This window comes from Nicotiana tabacum, chromosome 18 (genome assembly GCF_000715075.1).
Source record: "Nicotiana tabacum cultivar K326 chromosome 18, ASM71507v2, whole genome shotgun sequence".
NCBI lineage: Eukaryota > Viridiplantae > Streptophyta > Magnoliopsida > Solanales > Solanaceae > Nicotiana > Nicotiana tabacum.
The window spans coordinates 102,132,453-102,148,966 of record NC_134097.1 but is presented as its reverse complement, the minus strand read 5'-3'; the positions used below and the strand labels follow the sequence as shown (position 1 = coordinate 102,148,966).

The window sequence follows — 16,514 nt, the reverse complement described above, 5'->3', positions numbered from 1 at the left end:
CTATAAAGTTAATCATAAAACCCTGGGAAGGTGATCAAAGCATTTAAAGGAAAAAAGAACGGTTTGAGATTATTTGAAGCCCGAGTCATGTGGAACTGGGGCAAGTAAAACATAAAGAAAACCGTTAAATGCAAGATTCGCCAAATTGGCATGAGGGTCGTGCATGAGAGTGAGAGTGTCGCCCAACAGTGCTTTAGAAATGACAAATGAAAAAGTAAGTGTTTAACATAATTGTCAAGTCCAGCACCATCGGAAGAGACTATAAATCTATGTTCAATTGTGTTATTTGCACTTGGCATGTTTTGAAGACTGGAATGACGAAGGCATTTTATTCTGCTACCTAAACACTTTATCCTTCGTTACCCCTTTTGAGCCTTATTTATTTTCTTTCATACCCCTCGTTCGGAATCAATAGCAACGACTAGGAAATACGAGCCTGGAAGGTAAAGAAAAAAATCAAAAAAAAAACGAAAAAGAAAAAGAAAAATGAAAAAAAAAACAAAAGAAAGTCAAATGAAAAAAGAGGAATTGGGAACTACGTTTGACCTGATTCCTCAAAGAGGATACGTAGGCGCCTCACGGCTCGGTCATAGGGTGCATAGTGTGCATAGTGTGCATGGTGTGCATAGTGTAACAAAAAATTTAAAATATATATATAATAAATAAATAATCCCCAAGCAAGAAACTGGGGCAAGGGTTGCACTTGTTATAAACAAATATGATTTCGAAGGTTGTAATTTTGAACCCCAAATTGATTTGTTTTTGAACCTTTAATACCTTTTCTTTCTAAGTCTATCCAAAAAACCCACATTACGGTCCAAAGAAAGACCTTCTGATCAGTCTGCAAAAGATGCCAAGTCAGACAAATGAGAATCTTACCGGCGAACATAACATTCCGTTCCACAGCAGAAAGGACTCTAATCTCCAGAGTCATACCGGCAACACTCCAAATCCCCAGCGGGAAAGTGATACAAATGAGAGAGTCTTATCGGTGAAAATCTTTACGGACACCATAAGGCGACGCAAGCTGAGAGAAAAACCAAAATGAGAGAGGCTTGATAGTGAAAACCTTTTGGGCACTACAGGTCGAATAAGATTGGGAATCAGATGGGGAATTGCCAATTGAAGGTCTTGAAAGACGATTGACGGCAGAGGATAGGCCACATGTGCATGTCATGACCATTAGAGTCGGTATTTGCATTTGATAGGTTTTTATTTATAGTTTCTTTTGTTAAAGAGTCATCTTTTTCTGTTGTCTTTTATTCTGTTCCCTTTATCTTTTCCTTTCATAGAAATTTCCCCAGTAGAGTCTGTTTGGCCAGAACCAGTGGGAAATGACTTCAAAATAGGCCATCAGCTTTCCAAGATAAGATCTGACTAATACATCCAAGTGATATAGTCAGGAAGGAACAAGCGCGAGGCCAATGTCAAGAAAGATATCTCCAGCAAAAGGGAATTGACAAAAGGATCGACGAGTGTCAAGAGGGATATCCTTGCCGAAATCAAAGGTTATTAAACCTCAAGGCCAAGGCCCATGGACAAACAAGGAGAGCAATAAGCATGATTTGAGAAATTCATGCGAGACTAAAAGGTCGGGAAAATGCAAGTTTCCGAGCCATGTCACGAAAGAAGAGGGATATCCCCAGCAGAAAAGGATTATACCCAGCAAATAATATCATCCCCAACAAGTTTTGGAACGCAGAGCAGGGAAGGAGAAAGGGAAAAGTCATCCCAGTGGAGTATCACAACCAACTACCACGCTTTAAACTAACAAATTTTGTTTGAGTTAAAACAGGTAAAGGAAATGGCATTGATGTCGGAAATGCATGCCACAAGAAAGATTGTCAAACTGGGGCAGAAAATTTTCTTTTCAGTTAGAAAATTTTCTGGAAAATCAGGTACCCATCTGGGGAAGAATAAATATAACACCAAGGAAGTGGTCTTTGAACCAGTGTTGCCCCAACAAAATAAGTTTTAATGGAGGAAGTTATCCCCAGCAGACAGAATAAAGGGATGACGCTTGTGCTCAGAAAAGCAAAAAGCCATTATCATCCCCAGCAGCTTCCAGAAGAATGAAGCATCGATTTAAAGGGATAAAATTCCCCAGCAGCATTATCCTCAACAACGTTATCCCAAAAGATAACACTTTTATCCCCGGCTGTGTTGAGAGAATAAAAAAAAAAAAATTGAAGGAGGGGAAGAAAGGAGACTCCCACAGTGGTATTATCCCCAGCAAGCAAGAACAAAGCAGCGCAAAGGAAGGAGAAAAGAAAAGAAGAAATTACGAAGGTAAGTTTCTCAAATCATTGATCTTTACTACATTTTTCTCCTAGGATAAAAAGTCCTAGTCTGATGAATTTACCTCCCGATACAATCTTGGTCTGATGAAATTGTTCTCCCAAGATAAAATCTTAGTCGGATGAATCTTTCTCCTAAGATCACAACAAATGGACCTAGTCTGACGATTTATCTCCTAGAGTCAAAATCTTGGTCTGATGAAATTGTTCTCCCAAGATAAAATCTTAGTCGGATGAATCTTTCTCCTAAGATCACAACAAATGGACCTAGTCTGACGATTTATCTCCTAGAGTCAAAATCTTGGTTTGATGAAATTGTTCTCCCAAGATAAAATCTTAGTCGGATGAATCTTTCTCCTAAGATCACAACAAATGGACCTAGTCTGACGATTTATCTCCTAGAGTCAAAATCTTGGTCTGATGAAATTGTTCTCCCAAGATAAAATCTTAGTCGGATGAATCTTTCTCCTAAGATCACAAAAAATGGACCTAGTCTGACGATTTATCTCCTAGAGTCTAAATCTTGGTCTGATGAAATTTTTCTCCCAAGATAAAATCTTAGTCGGATGAATCTTTCTCCTAAGATCACAACAAAATGGACCTAGTCTGACGATTTATCTCCTAGAGTCAAAATCTTGGTCTGATGAAATTTTTCTCCCAAGATAAGATATCAAATCTTAGTCCGATGAATCTTTCTCCTAAGATAAGATATCAAATCCTAGTCTGATGAATTTTCTCCTAGGATAATTTGAAAAAAAAAGAAGAAGTTCGAATTGAAAAAAAAATGGTTGAAGTCAGGAGCCCCCCTGAAGAATAGAATGGCGATTTATCGGTTGTTGTTGAAGTCAGGAGCCCGCCTGAAGAGAGGAAAGGCATTTTTTAAAAAAAGTTGTTGAAATCTTGCCAACCTAAAGAAAGGAATGGCGATGTATGGTTTGAAGTCAGGAGCCCGCCTGAAGAGAGGAATGGCGATTACATTTCAAGTGTTGAAGTTGGGAGCCCGCCCATAATAACAGAGGAATACATTCAGTCTTTACTTTTCAAGTGTTGAAGTTGGGAGCCCGCCCATAATAACAGAGGCATACATTCAGTCTTTATATTTCAAGTGTTGAAGTTGGGAGCCCGCCCATAATAACAGAGGAATACATTCAGTCTTTAATTTTCAAGCGTTGAAGTTGGGAGCCCGCCCAGATAACAGAGGCATACATTCAGTCTTTACATTTCAAGCATTGAAGTTGGGAGCCCGCCCAGATAACAGAGGCATACATTCAGTCTTTAATTTCAAGTATTGAAGTTGGGAGCCCGCCCATAGAACAGAGGCATACATTTCAAGATCAAGTCAGAGGACAATAAAACAGAGGGTTACAATAGGAATCCCCAGCAGGAAACAATAAAATTCCCCGGCACCGGGAAGCAGAAGGTTGCAACAAGAGGTCACAACACAAACTCAAGTGCATGTGTCAAAAGAAGAAAAGTACCGGAAGAAATGCAAGCAGACAAGGAAGCAAGGCAACAAAAACAAATTGTACTCTAGCCTAGCTTCTTGTTTTCTTTTAAGCACGTTGTAACAAGGAGATCGGTAAGCAGTAGTAATAGCATGCAACAACAGTAACAGTGCAGTCCAACGGTAGTCCCAGCTACCAAAGTTTCCCGAACTACATTGACCTGATTCCTGTTTAGCCCAGGATATGTAGGAAACCTTTGAAGCAAAGGTTCGGTCAAATCTTTTTCAAAAAATGCTTCAACGGAGTACTCGAATGGGAAAAAATCGCTCGCTTTATCTTTGCACGAAAACCCTTCATGTCTTCGGGCAAAGAGGGGCAGCTGTAAGCACGTGATTTTTGCCCTATATGAGAATTACTCCCAAAAAATTCAAAAAAATAAAGTAATTTTTCTTGGTGTACAATTTTGTGATGTTTTGTGATATTTTGAATAATTATTTGTATTTATCTGTGCATGTTTATTTGCTAAATTAATAAAAAATACAAAAATATGTCGCATTTTGCATATAGGATTTAATTCTACAATTGTTAGTAATTAAATTTGTTTTACAAAAATTAAAAATTACAAAAATAGGCATCGTTTGCATTTTTAGCATTTAATGTCCAAATATACAATTTTATGCTTAATTAATACTTAATTGTGTGTTAATTGTTATTGTGAGTTAATTTGCGCTTTTATAACTTAATTTAGTTTAAGTATTTTTATAATTTAGTTTTAGAAAAAATAAAAGAATAAAAGAGAGCGAAAATATAAAGAAAGTCGGAATTGAGCCTCGTCTTCGATTTCAAGCCATAGGCTCAAAAAATGGCCCAATCTTCCCTACGACCCAGTCCATTTCGAACTGGGTCAACCCAGTCCATAACCCAAAAGACCCAAACCCCTTGTCTTACATTTTACAACACAAAACAAAACAAAAAAGGAAGAAAAAACCCTAAAAACTAAGGAAAGCCATCCGCCCCCCTCCCCTTATCTTCTTCTTCTTCCTCAAGTTCCAAGTTACCCTCCCATGTCCGCCCGTCGACCACCGTCCAACAGTTGACGCAGCAACAAAGCTGCTCTCCGACCACCCATGGCTACATCGTCTTCATCTTCTTCTTCTTCGTCCGAAATTCCTAGCCCTATCCGCCATTGACGAAGCTCGTCGAGTTCAAGGTTGAGCTCGACGCTCATGGCTGACCATGCTGCTTCTGTATCTCAACCAAACAACCAAACGAACACAACCCTCGACGAGTCAGCTGTTGTTCGAAGTTCCCATCGCCGATGCTCGTCATGGCCAAGCCCGTCGCTGCCTTCGTCGTCCAGCTCATTCCTCCATGGATGAGCTTGAGGCCAGCTGCTTCTGTCGAGTAGTTTGAGGCCAAAACAAGCCTCAGCCGCTGCTGCTCTTCTTCGTCTTCTTCGGTGAGCGTCGCCATGGAAGTCGTCTCCGAGTTGATTTTCTGGACGCCGCTGCTAGGTCGTCGCCGCTGCTGCTTTGTCGCGGCAGTGGCTTCAGCTGCCCCGACGCCGCCTCACCTTCGTCCTCTTCACTTCGGCCTCGCATACACGGATGAGTTTTGGTCGATGTCGTTCGTCGTTGGTTAGTCATTCGTTGTTTCAATCCGGTTAGTAGTTTTTGAATTTTTATTTTTGTCCGTATTTTGTTTTGATATTTTTCGAATCTAAAAATCGGCGAATGTTTGTTTTATTCATGTCTATGGTTAGATATTTGATTTTTGGTTTTGTTCATGTTCATGTTGTTTGTTAAATTAATTTTCAGATTTCAAAATAGAAGTTTAATTAGTTGTTTTCATGTTTATTTCATGTTTGTATTATTGTTTAAGTAAGTATTTGTTAGTTTGATGTTTGTTAGATTCAAATTGAAATTTAATCAACTATTTCTTCAATTTGTTTCATGTGTTTATGTATTGTTAGAAATTGTTAATATTGTTAAGTTCAAGTTTAAGTTCATAATTGTTTCTTCGTCGATCTTGTTATTTGTTTAAAGAATTTAGTTGTATTAAAGGAATATATTGTTTTAATCGTTTAATCCGTCATGTTTTGTTGTCTTAAAATAGATTCATTCATGTTCATACTTTGTTTTGATGATCTTGAATCCGAATTTTTGTATAGTTTGATTTCTTGTTTACCATTTATGATTATTGCTTGAATTGTTCTCATAATCTTGTTTAAAGTTTAATATAAGAATTGTTTGTTGTAATGTTGTTAGAGTTGATTTTAAGTTCAATATGATTGAATTTAGAAATCTTCATACTTTGTTTGTTGTTGTTGTTGAATCCGAAAATAGGATTGTTTGTTGCTAAAATATTGTTCAATCAAATTTTAGTTGTTCTTTGTTGTTCAATTCGTGTTCATGTGATTTGTTGTTGAAATGTTGTTAAAATCATGTTCATGTGATATTGTTGTTATGATGTTCATCCATGTTCATATTGTTGTTTGAACATTGTTAGAAATTGATCATATTGTCTATATTTTGGTTAAGTTTGATTAATTGATGTGTTATAGCTGATGGTTAGTTTGGTAAATTTGTAATACGTTCAGGGGTAGTTTGGTAATTTCAGTAAGGTCGGAAGGGGTAGTTTAGGAATTGTACATTTTGAAATTATTTATTTGAAGCATGGGGGACAAAATAAAATGGGGTGGGTTGTGATATGATTATTTAATATAAAGGGGGGACAAGATTTAAATTAAAGGGGAATCTTGCATTATTTTAAATAAAGCATGGGGGACAAAATATAATGGGGTGGTGTGATATGTTTATTTAATGTAATATGGATGAGTGGAAAGATAATGGGTTGGGTAGAGAAAAAGTATTGATTTAATTGATTAAAAGGTTTATGGGATGAGATTATATATATGTGAAGTCTTGAACACAAGACATAACAACAAGAATACAGATAGAGAGAAAAAAAAAACGGACAGAGAATAGAAGAGAGAAAAATTCTGAAAAAATATTTAAGCTTTCAAAATAAAAATAAAAGCTAAAAAATATATTGCTTTCTTTCTTTGTTTGAAATTAGTATTAATGGTTGTTGTTACATTTAAAGCTTAAAGCTTTTGTTTTTGGGATTACTACTCCACCGGTCTGTTACTGGGTTGTTACTGTTGCTGGGCAGTTGTTGCTATTGTACTGTTATTATTGCTGCTGATTCTCATCATCATTTTCTTTTGCTTCCAATATCAGGTACATATCTGTAAATTCATGTCACGAAAAGCTTCAACATGACAAATTAATGAAGTTCGGGAATTATAATTCTGTTTTCCATTCATTCAAGTTCAATAGTTAAAAATTTGGTTTTTGTTTCAGTTGATTAATATAGTAGTACGTTTGGCGTAATGAATATAAGATAATTGTTACCTCTTAAAATTCGTTTAAGTGTTGTAATAATATCATCTATTTCGGAATTTTCATTAAGTGAAGTCATGATTAAAATATCAAGGTAGGGAACATGGCATAAAATGGACCATTAATTACATCTCGTAATATTGTTAGCTAAATGTAAAGTAGAATGGAAGTATCAATAAATTACATTATTAGTATATCTTGTAAAAAATCTGATTTTTGTTTAGATTGATATAAGTTGTATGTTCATATATGGCATGATGATGAGTATATATATAATCATATGTGGAAGGTGAGTTGATACAATATTAGGAATGGTTCAAACGTATAACTATATTGCATGTGATGTAATTTTATTGAATCAATTTGTATAATAGTTCTCTTTCTTATCAACTTGACTCTTATCTTCCATTGCAAACATTAACCAAACCATTGCAACTTTGGACTAAAACAAATACATGAGAAGGACATAGGATTTATAAACGAATCGTGGCATTTTATGTAAAAGATATATAGAAAAAGAGTTCGCCTTAAATGAAACAATGAAAATTCTTCAGAAACTATTAATTTGTTTATCAAATTAATTCTTTTTCCATTTTTATATGCGATTCGATTTTTGGATATATTAATGTTGTATCCACGATAAAAAATGATAGTATTTTTAGTTACATGTTGTTTGTTTCTTTTTCATATCATTAATTCTTTAAAATTTGAATGGCTTGGAGGAATATAATTCATACGCGTAAAATAAGATTTGCGGTGAACACATAATAATTTTTGAATGCTTTTCAAGAAATATAGAGACGGCTAAATCAATATTTCTCTATGGCTTTCATATAAAAATAAGTGGATGCAATAAATAATTTGTAGAGAATTTTATCAAGAATATTTTGTGAAATTAGGGATACGTTCGCGTGGCCTGATTATATTTCTAAAAGCAATTCGGATTATGCGTTCGCGCAACTTCGAGCGAACATTTAACAAAAAGGGGTTTTTCGGAGATTATCCATATTAATTTCATATAACCCGAGATGTGCAGTTCACTATTTAATCATACAAGAGCGACAGACGTTCTTAATTTTATTTAAGCACAATTTCGAACTTAAGTCTATTTTTATAATAAAAAAAAATTTCGAAAAAATAATAATTATATTATCAATATCATTGTGTATACGTACGCGTGACACGATTTCCCACGTTAAAAAATATATAATATATAAAACGAATACACGTACGCGTGATTCGATTCGAAGAAGGGTCTTTAATTTTAAACAATCTAAACATAAGCGGTAACAAAATCATGCAATAAAAATGTAAAATCGAGATAATTAAGCCAAGAATAAAAACAGTTAAGCGACCGTGCTAGAACCACGGAATTCGGAAATGCCTAACACCTTCTTCCGGATTAACAGAATTCCTTACTCAGGATTTCTAGTTCGCAGAATAATAAACAGAGTCAGATTCTCCTCGATTCAGGGATTAAAATTGGTGACTTGGGACGCCTTAAAATTCCCAAGTGGCGACTCTGAAACAAACAAACAAATCCCGTTTCGACTGTCCTTCAATTGGAGAAAACTCCCTACGCACCCCCGCGGGGGCGGAAAAAGGAGGTGTGACAAGAAGCATCCTAAGATTAACTCCTAACTGGCTAGTCTCACTCTAGTGCGCTATAAAAATATCCACAACTTCCCCCTATCCTATAACTTTAATGGTCGACCTCCACAATTCCCTATCAAGGGCCATGTCCTCAATAATCCTAAGATGCGGCATGTCCTGCCTGATCACCTCTCCTCAACACTTCTTAAGTCTCCCTCTACCTCTCCTCGTGCCCACCGCATCTAGTCGCTCATACCTTCTCACCGGTGCATCATTTTTCCGTAATTGAATAAGATAAGTAACACCATTTTTTCGTAATACATAAGTAATAGTTTAACAATTTAATATATATTTAACATACTTTGATGAAAATAATCTAAGGAAATGGAGAGATCGATGATTATATCACACATCGTATTGGAGCAGAGTAAGTAAAGTGAAGTCTCACATCTAATGTTTTATGTGATAAGAATGTGCCTTAAAGACTTAAAGGTAAGTTCTATAGAATGGTTGTTAAACTAATATGTTGCATATGGCAGAGTGTTGGCTGTCAAAAATTCACACGCTCAGAAGATGAAAGTAGTGGAAATGATGATGCTTAGACAGATGCATGTCATACTAGGAAAGATAAGATTAGGAATGAAAATATACTGGGTAAGGTGGAGTGGCCCCATGGTGGACAAAATGCGGGAAGCGAGGCTAAGATGTGGAGGGCATGTGAAGATGAGGAGCACAGATGCCACACTGAAAAAGTGGGAAAGATTGACAGTGATAGGTATAAAGAAAGGTAGAGGTAGACCGAGGAAGAATGGGGAGAGATAATTAGACAGGATATGACATATCTTCAGCTCACCGAGGACATGATGCAATATAAGAGGGCGAAGCCAAAAATTAGGATATAAGGCTAGTAGGTAGTCGAGCAATTTCTCTTTTTTCTGCGGGAGAACGCGATTCTAGTTGGGAACACCTAATCTGCTCCCCTTACGCTGCAACAATATTATTATTATTATTATTATTATTATTATTATTATTATTAAATATTATTATTATTATTATTATTATCTTAGTCTTTAATTTTACTACTGTTGTTATCTTTACTATATTTTTTATCAATACTTTTTTTCTTCAGTATTTTTGTCTTAGCTTTATTTACTCTTGTATTTTTCAAACCTATTTTAAAAATATTTTTCTTGAGCTGAGGGTTTATCAGAATTAGTCTCTCTACCTTACACAAGGTATGGATAAGGTCGGCATACATTCACCTACCTCAGACCCCGCTTGTGGTATTATACTGGAAATGTTGTTATTTGATGAAAATCAAAAGTGTTACTTTTGATAAACTTAAAGGACTGAAATTGCTTAAGAATATATTTAAAGGACTGATTTGAAAACTACTCTAAGAATAAGGGACCATTTTGTCATTTTTCGGCATTTGGTCTATGGATTTCAAACAAGCCCAAATCTTTTCTAGTCCAGTCCCTTTACATGTTCGGTTGACAACAAGCTGAAGGTTTCCAAATTCAGACCCAAACACCGCCAATTTTTCAATATATGACGGCGGAGTTCATTTTGTCAAAAGCGGATTGAACGACGACCAGAAGACCAGTCAACTTTCTCCCGACATTGCGATCTCCCAATTCCTAGTTCTCGGTTCATCTCTTTTACTCTAAGATTTCTTGATTTAATTTTGTGGCTTATATGCATTCTAGGAGAATCCAGGGTTTAAAGTCAATTGGTTCAAAATAATTGTAACAGATTATTATTATACATGTGTTGAGCTGATACTAATGGGCATAGTTGAACCTTCTGAATTGTTCCAGATCCACCACTGTTCTCAGTTTGTAATAACTGGAAAGTTCTGGTCTATAAATCTGCCTTTTAAGATTACTAATCATTTTTCTGAATAAGGGCAAAGATGGGATATTCATATGCTTAGGTGTGTTTGATATGAAGAAAAGTGTTCTTTTTTGGTGGAAAATGTTTTTCATTGAGAAATCTGGATCATTTTTCTATGGTTTGGTTAGGACTTAGGTCTGAAAGTAATTGTACAAGTTGAATGCTAGAGTTTAAGAATATTGTTTTTTTTTTGATATTCTGATAGTTGAAGATAATATCTAAGTGTTGGTTAAAACTAGTGGTGTAAGTAACCATTGACTTCCTCATTTGGTGGGTAAAAATATTTCCGCGATGAAAATGATTTCATTGAGAATCTCTGGATACCTAACACATCCTTTATATACTCATTAAATCTAATCAGTCTTTTTTTCTGTTTTGGTTTGCTTATATTATCTGTATGTTTCTTTTTCAGGATAATCGGTTTAGACTACAACAACTGAACGAGATTTGATCATACTAGGGCAAATGTACTGCCTTCATTCTCTGTAAATTATATTTTAGTTAGATCAAATTCAGTTGCTAATGTTTGTTTCATGGACTAAGATTAAGAAAGGAAATTCTGTTGGAATATGATGTTTTTATAAGTAGCCTGCTGTTGACTTAATGTGCTTTTCAGCACTCAAATACCAAAATGTATGTTTTATTAGGAGGGTAGAATATATTTTCTTAGCAAGTTTCACCTGGAAATGCTGCGGTCCTTAAAAGGACGACTTAAGTCAAGGCGGATCATTATTTCTTTGCTGAAGGCACTATTAGGCCCCCTAAGTTCAAATTTATTTATCCACCAACAAGCTTTATAACTTACTGGTTCCGATGGGAGTTTCCAACACAATAGGTGATGGTTCAATTCTCACTGTTCCCTTTTCGCTGGCCCGTTCCCCCGCTCCCTTAGTAATAGAAACTTCCAAAGAAAAAGTTAATTGCCTTGACCTACCTTTATATCTGGAACTTGAAGTAGGTTTTTCTATAAACTTCTCTCTAGCTCGAAGAATTTAATTATATTCTCCCTATAAAAATAGTTAAAGAAATCCTCGTAAAAAGGTAAGGAAAATGGGGTCTAATTGTTTGACCTACTCTTTTTAGAAGAAGCTGAACCTATCTGAGTTTTGCTCGTGCAATTAGTATTGTTACTGATGTTATTTAAGTGCTTCAGACATTTTTTTCATTGGTGTGCAGGGCACGTGTACAATGGGATGAGGCAAATTTGGGAGAAATTGAGGCAAATAAACCAGTGAGGCAGAAAATAACTGAACCAAAGACACCATATCACCGCATGACCGATGATGATGATGGTATGCTCATGCAATTTCTATTAGTTTCCTCATGCCTAGTCTTTAGAATAGAACCTTCTTGTTATGCATCAACATACAAATTTGATGGTGATGTGTTGCAAATTCTGATTTTTTACATGACAATTAAATAGATGAGATGTAGTTAATTTGTAGTTACTAACCTTTCTTACTTGCCCTCAATTATTAGCTTCTACCGAGGGATGATCTTGAAGTATTATTACAGACATCATAAGAGCTTCTGTGCTTCGTGGCTTAACCCTTTTGAATGAGTCTCATTCATATTGATGATCTGGAATTTGACTTGGTTTTGGATTTGATTTTTGTAGATAGTCTGATTAAAGTTAGTTTGTAAGTATTTCTTTAACTCCAAATGCTGAAGTTGATTTGTTATTTTTTTTTAATATTTCTATAGCATTAGAAGCTTCTCATTTGATGCTCAACCTTACTACACTTTTTTAAATTGTGGTAGTTGGAACTTATCACTACTTATGTTATAGGCACTTGGAACCTTTGGGATTTTCTTTAAAGTATGAGCATTAAATGCTTGATGATATATTATGTTATTGGTCTAAGACATCCAATTATATTATGTAAACTGAGATGTTCAAAATTTCTAAAAGGGTATTTGAACAATTAGAAACAAGCTGTATTCGACTTAAGCAGTTATCTTCTAGGAAGTGTTTTTTTACCTTTGAATTCTCAAATTACATTAATGACACTTGATTGAAGGGAAAATTTGATAAGCACGTGACCTTATACATAAACACATAAATATATATATATGGATGTTGTGGTCTTGACCGCATGTTAGTGTTGAGATGTGCGCCTCTTCATAAGCTTTAAAATGATCCCTCTAGACGTGGTCTTTATAAGCCCAATCCACATTATGCCTTGCTTTTCTCCTCATGTTATTAACTGAATTCGGCATTTTATGGGACATTATGTGCTTTTTTTTCTCTCTACTCGTATGGATTTTCTTTTTAAAGGATATCATAAAGGTAACTATGTGAGCATGAGGTTTTTACCGGAGTCTATTTTATTTCACGTACAAATAAATTATTGTAAGTTTTTACTATTTTCTCAAATCAGCCTGGCATTCTTTGATATTGGGTTGATTTGAAAGTTGGTATTTTAATGTCAAATAGGGTTATATTATAATGCGTGGAAAGAACATGTTAAATGTGAAAATCATGTTAATATGCAAGTACTAGAACTATAACTTTTTCTTTTATTGCTTTTCCACTTTTATTCTGACTACAATGATACTGTAGGATCTCTCTCTTCTCCGTGGGATAGCTTTGAGGAGGCCAATGGTGATACAATACACTCAGAAGTCGTATCCAGTGGATTGAGTGACATGGCTTCTTCCAGTGGAAATAATTCCAGACAGTCTGGCTGGACATCTTCTGAGGATGAGGCTGATATCATGGACCAAGATGATGAAGGTCTAGTTTTATCTGTCCTTTATGTTTCAATAATGTGGTTCAGATTTCTTTTCTCATTACACAGAACTTTCTAATAGATACTCTTCTGCAACTATAGTATGTTCATGTAAAAATAAAATCGTCAAAAGCCATCTTTTTGACACTCTTTTTGTGTGTTTTCTCATTGCCTATGGGTTTCGGCGGCAAGACATTATGCTATAATGCTCTGTAATCGGTGCTGCTGCTTTCTTGCCTAGTTATTTTTTGTTATCAACTGCTTGCACTTTTCAGTTCTTTTAGATCAGCGACTTTTGGTATTTTTTCTCTTATTTTATTTGGATCTAAAGAGGGGATGGGTTGGGTTGCAGCAATGACTTCTATTATGCTAGCATGTTTGTAGACTCTACTCACAACCAACTGTTTTCTGGTCTATATTTTTTTTGTTGTTGCTACGAATAGATTCTGGTTCAGAAAGGAGCAAGTGCTTTAGGGAGCACAGGCGAGCACACTATGACGAATATAGGAAAATCAAAGAACTGCGTCGAACAGGCTCCTCTCTTGAAGAAGCATCTGATGATGAGATTGGAGTTCTTGAGGAAAGGGATGGGAGGTGTAATACATCATCGTCATTGACAGCTGCTGTTAAGGGCATTGACATTGCGGAAGGAGACACTTCTAAATAGTCCTCTGTCCCTGCCAATTGAACATGGATTGTCCCGAAAAAGTACATTATTGATATGATCTTATTTCCAAGAAGGCCGTTATTACAACCCATCGTTTTGTCTTTGATATGTTCACTTTTACTTGTAAGTTGTATATAGGTGGTTTCAGTACATTTCACATATGGGAGGAACATCTTCCATTCCGTGACTGCCATAACTTTTCACTGGAAAATATTGTGAAATCACAAACTACTAATATCGACTTCGTTACTGTTGTTTCGTAGTTATCATTGTTGACATGTTTGATTGCTGAATCTGCTCAGTTTTCTGGGAATCATGAGTCATGAGAGTATTAAGTTTGCGACGGCTTTGGGCCTTTTCTTTTCTACTTGTGCTGAGTTTCCTGAAATTTGACAAGGTAGTAAAATTTTGTAAACCATAAAATTGTTTTGAAACAGAATACTTCGAAGCCACAAGCAGAGTTCTTGAATGTATACAAGTTTGTATACTTTTGTAAACTATATAATTGTTGAAATACAACATATCGGAGCCATTTTTCATTCTTGCCTAGCTTGCAGATTACTGCTCCTCGTTGTTACATTATTGGTACATAACATGTAATATTTGGCTAGCTTTGTGGAAGTTGATTCATTGCTTAGTTCATATAGTTTAAGGTTGTCATAAAGTTTGCCATAATAATTAAGGGTTAAATGAGAAATTTAAGTTATTCCCTCCGTTTACTTTTATTTGTCCACTATTGACTTTGCACACCCCTTAAAAAATAATAAATAAAGTGCATAATTTACCATGACACCCATATTAATTGGTGTATAGTCTTAATGGATTTGAAAAATGATTTGAAATGAGTAATTAATGCTAAGAGCAAAACAGGAAAAATAAGTTATTTTTCTCTTGATATGCGAAAGTGGACAAGTAAAAGTAAAAAATTATTTTTAGAATAGTGGACAAGTAAAAGTGAACGAAGAGAATATATTGTTACTCCCTAACGCACATGCAAGTATACGTGGTCATACAAGTAATAAAATAATATGTCGAGTGTCGAACTCACAGAGACTTGTATCAACTACCCACTAAACTCACCAAGATTGTTATTCAGTCGAGCCAATTCGAGTTCAAGAGTTTAATTATACTAAACTATAATTCTAGTAGTAACTAAATTATCAAGCAGCAAAACAGTTGTTTTGTATTCAGTAGAGACAAATATTCCATGGTTGTGATCGATTTACCAATCCTATTGTGTCCTAGTTAGCTCTCCCTTTCGAATAATTCACTCATGCTTGCTAATTAATCGAACAATTGTTCTTATAGCCTTCTCCCGAAGTACTACTCGCCTATTCAATATAGATTAACGCATATATTCCTATAAATCAATCTATTAAGAACACATTAAAATTACGATATTTAATTAAGCACGATGACTAGGTATATTCCTATCCTAACCACAGCTCCACCCCTTCAGAGTTAAGATCGTGCTCTCTTCAATTCTTCTCTAATCTAAACATGGCTTTCCTAATCATAGAATAAATAGTAAATAGAACCTAACTGCTGGCCAGACAATTAAGCAATTAATCACAGAATTGAAGAAACAACCATATATTGGTGAATTATAATCAAGGTTAAGTCAACTTTAAATAACAATATTCATGGCTAAATCACAACCCCAGAATTATAGGTTTTAGCCACTCATAATCGCAGTAACAACTTTCCAAGTATTTTGCATAAACAAATTACAAAGAAAAGATGAAGGAATAAAGAACTCGATGATTTTCTCCTTTAAAGAATGTTCCCAACGTCTTCTCCCTTCCAAAATAGTCTCCTTAGGTCTAAGGTGTATCAAAAGTCTCAAAAACAATATTTTTACATGTATTTATACCAAGCAGGATCGGGCCCAGACGAAAACACCTTTTCCTATGAGAAATAGAATTGTGACTCTGTAAAAATTGACAGAGAGCGTGCAAAATTGACAGCAACAGAAAATGCGCAGCGCAGTTCCCCACATGCCGCAACTGTGGTAGATTCTCAGAGTCTGCCTTTTTGCTTCGTTTTTGAAGTCCAGACGTGGTTCTCGACCCCCGAATGCAATCCTGACTTAATCCCTTGAGCTTTTAATCAGACTTCATAGCTCCAAATAGCTCGATTTCATTCCGTAACAACTACATAGCTTGGAATCACTCCTACAAGGCATAAAATACATATTAGTGCAAAACACTAGCGATTAAAGCTCAAACTGCGATAAACGACTAAAATATGTAATTATAGCCTACCATCAACACCCCACACTTAAACCATTGTTCGTCCTCGTACAATCAAACTACACTTTATATAGACACAACCTATTTAAATAATTCTCTTAACTCATCATACCAAGAATATTTAAAATAGACTAAGCACAAGAGTGTAACATCTTCACCTCAAGATTTGACTCACAAGTACCACACATTATTCACAACTCACTCACTTACTCTAACATAGAGGTCAAT

General features: G+C 35.4%; 1 protein-coding gene across 1 annotated transcript; it reads left to right on the top strand.

The window, feature by feature from the left end:
• Positions 1-10,234: 10,234 nt before the first annotated feature.
• Positions 10,235-14,296, top strand: LOC107759914 (protein phosphatase inhibitor 2). Its single transcript, XM_016577918.2, has 5 exons — positions 10,235-10,389; positions 11,048-11,102; positions 11,812-11,927; positions 13,199-13,372; positions 13,811-14,296. Coding segments are annotated over exons 2-5 (516 nt in total). The 5' UTR covers positions 10,235-10,389; positions 11,048-11,100; the 3' UTR covers positions 14,035-14,296.
• Positions 14,297-16,514: the final 2,218 nt, after the last annotated feature.

Bases quoted from the DNA above. Each gene is read 5' to 3' on its own strand.
- LOC107759914 (XM_016577918.2), top strand. The intron at 11,928-13,198 runs GTATGCTCATGC...ATGATACTGTAG, and splicing joins CATGACCGATGATGATGATG to GATCTCTCTCTTCTCCGTGG. The intron at 13,373-13,810 runs GTCTAGTTTTAT...TGCTACGAATAG, and splicing joins CATGGACCAAGATGATGAAG to ATTCTGGTTCAGAAAGGAGC.